Consider the following 5,931-nt stretch of genomic DNA (forward strand, 5'->3'; position numbering starts at 1 on the left):
GAGCTAACGAATGTGTTAAATTGGTTTTTGTGCGGCACTGGTCGGACTGGTTGGACTGGTTAGACTGGAAGTCGGAAAAATGAGCAACATTTTTTTTTTTTTATTCATACAATTTCTTGAAAATGTGTCAAAGCGAATAACCGTTATGATACATCAGTTCTATTTGAGATATTGTCACATTACATTTGAAAAACGAAATAACGACACAGAAAGGCTGTGGTTGGGCTTGCTGGTTTTATTTCATTCCTCCACACAAAGAAAACGAGTTCATTCAGGCTGTAAAAAAAAGAACATTTCCTAATATTATGAAATATATTTGAAATATTATTTTGGATTTTATAACTAGCCTAGGCTATAGTTTAAACGAAATGTAAGGTTGTATGGTTATTTCTCTTTAATATACTTAATTTTCCAAATGTTTAAACTGCTTTAGCTACAAATTAATAATTCAAATAGATTTCGTTACATGTAGGCTAGCGACCACGAGACAAATATATAACATAATTACATTATAATTTGGACAGGGTTCATCACTCCGTAGCTGTCCTGTAGCCGAGTGAAGCGTGCACATCCACCGTTTAGCTTCACTCATGCAGTCAGTAACCCTCAGCACATTTTTTTTTTCCTGACAGATCAAATTTCGTCTCCTCTTGAATCAATAAAATAAATAATACTTACCTTCCAGATTGATGAGATTACAGTCACTCACGCATCACCTTCATTTTATAAGTCGTTAGTAGAACTATTAACACATCGCCAGAATGGAGACTTCGTAACAATCATGTCACCAAATGATACAAAATATTTCTGAAATATAGTTCTTGGAAAGGATGGAACATATTTCTTCATTTTTATGGCTATTATTCATTTTTCTGTGTCCTGTTAGACAGCATTCCGCCCAATGTTAAAGATGACTAAATGGAAGAAGAAGAAAAAAACCAGGCTATTGTTTTAAATCTATAAAATCATCGATTTTAGCTTTCCGGGAACTCCCTTCAGATTCTTAACACTTGATATTTGGAATAAGAACTCAGGTAGACACAGTTGAAAAAAGAGGCAAGCCAATCAGATTGCTCCTTCCCCCTTCGGCCAATGACAGACGCCACATTGTTGTCAAATTTGTCTAATGAAAACGTAGGAGCAACAATAGAGAGGAGAGAGAGAGAGGGATCTGTATCCACTGACGATCTCTGGAGGAAGTTAGTGTCTCAGGCTGCGGCGAGTAGCAACCTCGGCTCCTCCTGGACAGTTTAAACTTCCTGTCGGGGAGGAATGATCTCTCCTCTAGGCTCCTGCTCTTTCCGGATTTTAACTCGACAATATCTACATGTTTTTGCTTCTTCTGCAGACTCCTTGAACAGTGTACTTTAGAGTTTCGGTTTCATATTTTTATCAGTAGAAAGACATGGTTTACTTCACCTGTTGCCCAGAGATGCTGAGAACCGCCGAGCAGATGTGAACGGCTCAACACTAGCATAACTAAAACAAATCGTTCAAAAGAGAGCCGTTTTCTAGCTTTTAGTTCAGTTAGGCTACATCAGTGAGGAACACGGGCATGGATCTGAGACCGGAGCACCCCGCAGTCTCCTCTGCCTCTCAAGTCCACCCGGGAGCAGCCGCGGCGGCAGCAGCAGCAGCGGCCGCCTCCATCCCGGTGTCCATGGCCAGCAGCCTTCTGCGCGGCCCTCCGCTCATCCTGCGCGCCGCGGACAAGTACCCGCGCACCCCGAAGTGTGCCCGCTGCAGGAACCACGGCGTGGTTTCCGCACTGAAGGGTCACAAGCGCTACTGCCGCTGGAAGGACTGTATGTGCGCCAAGTGCACGTTGATCGCCGAGAGGCAGCGGGTGATGGCGGCGCAGGTGGCGCTGCGGCGGCAGCAGGCGCAGGAGGAGAACGAAGCCCGGGAGCTGCAGCTGCTCTACGGCACGGCGGAGGGACTGGCCCTGGCCGCCGCCAACGGCATCATCCCACCGCGTCCAAACTACGAGGTCTTTACCTCTGTCAACAGCGAGAGTAACTCAGGTGAGTGGAGCAGCGTTGAGCATTAAGGATAAAAAGAGCAGTTGTTGTTATTTTTTATTAGAGCAGTGAAGCCTAAAAACCTCTGGAATCAGTTCTGAAATCACCGTGACACTGAAGGCCTAATAGTCCAAAGAAGTTACGTTCAATTTGGCAAAAGTAGGCATAGGCCTACAGCTTAATATTATTATCATTTAGTCTGTATTAAACTCGAATGGCCTGTGTTGGCGACCTTGTAATTTGTTTGCTAAGACACTGACTAGTAACCGAGATAGCTTTAGCATGTTACTAGGCCTACATGTTACTAATATGCTACTATTAATTGGTGCCTTCATTAGCTGTTGCCATTTAAGGGTTCGCTAGCAGGCTACTGTTTAATACTTTTTTCTTTTTCATAACCCTAACTGCTGCATCTTTTATTTTTTGTGTGATTTAGATTAGACTCTTGACCTCTGTTGCTGTTTAATTTACTGGTTAGGACTTTCTATCAGGTCTACTCATCCAATATGCTAGCCTACTGTAACATTCACATGTTGGGATGTTTTTTGACCCCCGTCTAACACACTGCGATGTTCTGATTGTGTCAACAGAGTCAAGTCTCCAGAAGTATGAGCTGTTTTCAAAGAGCCAGCTGTCCGGATCCGCCACCTCTCAGCAGTCTGCCATGGGGAAACCGGCGTCTGCCGAAAATGACTCGGCCCCGGGCATGTCGTCTCCAGACGGCCGACATGGAGGCTCGGGTTCAGAGAACGGAGACAGCGAGTCTTTCATCAGCTCGCCGGTCTCCAAGCCTTTAAAAGACGGAGGGGAAACTCCTGGCTCCGTCAGCTCCATTGCCTCTGATTCCGGCTCTGAGACCGACAAAGACGAGCAGGAGCCCTCCCCTTCCTCTGCGGCCTCCCGGCACATGAACGCCATCGACATCCTGACCCGGGTGTTCCCCAGCCACAAGCGGAGCGTCCTGGAGCTCGTCCTGCAAGGCTGCGGTAAGGACGTGGTGCAGGCCATCGAGCAGATCCTCAACAACAGCGGCGCTCAGAGCTCCAACAAGGCCGGGACAGCTGAGACGTGGACGGCCGAGAGGGTCCTCCAAAACGTACAGCAGCCTCCGCCGTCCTCCGCATCCACAACCGCCCCGACAAGGCCCCTGTTACCCGGAACCATGACGCTCAGTAACCGCTCTGCATTTTCTCCTCTCCAGCCAAACTCCCCGCACTTCGGCGCCGACCCCAGCACCTATCCTTTGGGCACCCACCTGGGACTGAATCCTCTCCGACTGGCCTACTCTGCGCACAGCCGAGGACTGGCTTTCATGACGCCCTACTCCACCACCGGGTTGATGCCCACCCTGGGCTTCAGACCCCCGATAGACTATGCCTTTAGTGACCTGATAAGGGACAGGACAATGTTGCACAAGGAACAAGGCTATGCCAGCGGCCTGTACGGGCCCTTGGTCAACAACACGCCAGAAAAACAGTGAGGCTGGTGGACTGACCACAGAGACAACATGACATTGTATTTGTAGCCACAAGTGTTGAATGTTCTGGCGACAATCTGTGATGTGTTTTGGCTACAGGCTACTGTAGATAATAGGATTATCTCGCTTGTAGTCAAATGGTCTGAGATAAAGAAAAAAAAAAAAAACTAAACTCACTTATGTGTAATTTTCAAAAATAATTTTATATGTTTGACTAAGAAAGTTTGGATGACATTCCCCAGGTATGAAGTTGATCAATACAATAGAGTGAAGCTAAAAAGATATTTATAGATTCCAAAATAAATCACAACACATCTGGGAAAGTAAAAAAGTAAGCCCAGCACGAATGGCTGAAACTATACACGTGCTTTTATTACTGCATTATATATGTCAATTCTCCAGGATTTAAAGTAAAGTAAGAGTTATGACCTGTTTAAAGCCATCGCATTTCTCACATATGATGTTTAAAATCAAACTTTAAATATGCATTTCTCTCACAAACGGAATATTAAATGAGGCAAAATTAAGTTATTATAACATGTAGATGACGGATATTAACCCTATTACCTGATGTACAAGTTGAACTGATGATGTGTAAATGCCACCCCTTTTTTCTTGTCTTATTTCACCTATCTCGTTTATTTGTTTAGTTAATTTCCAACTGCTTGTATTAAATATTGCAATTGGTAATATGCTATATTTGACTTTCATTTATCAGCTAGTCAGCTCAATTTTTTTGTGACAAAGTGCTGGATCAAGTCAGTTCATCTTCAAATGTTACAAGCTGTGCTGTCACATTGTATGAACATGCTGGAAATAAATGTTATTTTAACGAAAGTGGAAAAGTAGAATTATTTTGTGTTGAGATTGATATAGAATATACTATCCACGTGTAACACATTTTAATTTGTGAATAATGCATCAAGAAACATAAACTAAAATCCTTCCAAATGTGTAAGATTTTTTTGGCCTCAGGTGGGTAAAACTCTGGTTTCTGACAGCAGATCCACAAAAGTCTGCTGGCAGGTGTTTACTGATGAAGAATGTAGATAGATAGATAGAATTGCACATACATTTCTTTACTGACTGCAGTGGTGTTTATGTCTGCTCTTGCTAAATAGAAGTAATCTGGATTCTACAGAATCTCAATAAAAACATAATAGCCTACATATGAACATAAAACATACGTTTTTTTTTTAACAAAGTGTCAACAGCACGGAGGAATCCTGAAGCATAACGTGTGATTATTTGGGCGCCTATACATTTCATAAAAGACATGTTGGCTCCGGAATAGAAAACCAATCATTTAGTGACAATACGTTTGTATTCTTCTTCCTCTTTAGTAACATGCACGAGGTTCTATACAGTATGCATACAGATTATAACCGATTAGCAGTTGTAAGTACTGACGCTGACAAGAGTGGCTGTGAAGGAGTAGTAAAACATTGTTACTCCTTCAGTTTGAGCTGATGGACATCCGAAGGCCTTTTTGGGTTTGTACCAATTAATAATATTGCTAGATTAGACTATCTCTTAATAACTAGATTAGATAAAATAGCCTACTCACAAAGCAATTACAATAGCCACCAGAAGCTCAGTGACACTCGAGAACAAAACCGTAAAGTAAAGGCCTAATACGGTGTAAAGTTTGAGCTCATTCATTTCAGTGTAAGACAATTAGACAGGTGAAGGAATTATCTTATTTTCAGTTTAAAAGTAATGCTCAATTTATTTTCTAATCAGATCTAAAATGTTGAAATGTGAATAACTGTGTGATATAAGGAAATATTTGAACCATGCAAGGCGATGGGAAGAAACCCATCTAAACAGTTGTTTTGGGGGGAACCTAACTCCTGTATCAATTCTTCTCCCGTTAAAAACATTAAAATAACATTATTCTGTTAATAATGATGTCTCAGTGGACACGACCGTATTGCCGCTCGTTATAGAGACGACAACCCTTTCTCCGCCCACTCTTTCACCGCCTCTGGAGAAATCTCCCCATATCCAAAAGGCAGTGGCGCCACCTGCAGGTCAACCAATGTCAGTACCAAGCCGTTTGTCCAAGTACGTTTTCATTCCAGCCCCAAATAAATGTTGAACACAGATTGGTTGAGGTAGAAGCAGAGATGCCTGCACAAGTGAACAACAACACAACTGAATCAGCTGTGGCCAGTAGAACTGGAGCAAAATCCTGCAGGAGGGCCCACAGTGCACCTGCCAGCATAATACACGTTTGCTGCTTAACTGGCACGCAATAGTGATGTATAAAAATACCTTCCATCCTGTCAATTTACATGCAGCAATACACATACAGTAGATCTATGAAGAGTGAAAACCCAAGCATGCAGCCATTTTCTTAGTGGGATCAGTATAAACTCGCACACACACACACACACACACACACACACACACACACACACACACACACAC

At 43.1% G+C, this 5,931-nt stretch overlaps 1 protein-coding gene across 1 annotated transcript; it reads left to right on the top strand.

The window, feature by feature from the left end:
* The first annotated feature begins 1,126 nt into the window (after positions 1–1,126).
* dmrta2 (DMRT-like family A2) lies at positions 1,127–4,335 on the top strand. Its single transcript, XM_032526642.1, has 2 exons — positions 1,127–2,024; positions 2,612–4,335. Exons 1-2 carry the CDS (start codon positions 1,556–1,558, stop codon positions 3,499–3,501), a joined length of 1,359 nt encoding a protein of 452 aa, XP_032382533.1. The 5' UTR covers positions 1,127–1,555; the 3' UTR covers positions 3,502–4,335.
* Positions 4,336–5,931: the final 1,596 nt, after the last annotated feature.

Source organism: Etheostoma spectabile, chromosome 9 (genome assembly GCF_008692095.1).
Source record: "Etheostoma spectabile isolate EspeVRDwgs_2016 chromosome 9, UIUC_Espe_1.0, whole genome shotgun sequence".
NCBI lineage: Eukaryota > Metazoa > Chordata > Actinopteri > Perciformes > Percidae > Etheostoma > Etheostoma spectabile.

What these genes read in the sequence shown, in the direction of transcription:
- dmrta2 (XM_032526642.1), top strand. Translation starts at nt 1,556, where the DNA reads ATGGATCTGAGACCGGAGCACCCCGCAGTCTCCTCTGCCTCTCAAGTC. An exon ending in CAACAGCGAGAGTAACTCAG is followed by an intron (nt 2,025 to 2,611) that starts GTGAGTGGAGCA and finishes TTGTGTCAACAG; the next exon opens with AGTCAAGTCTCCAGAAGTAT.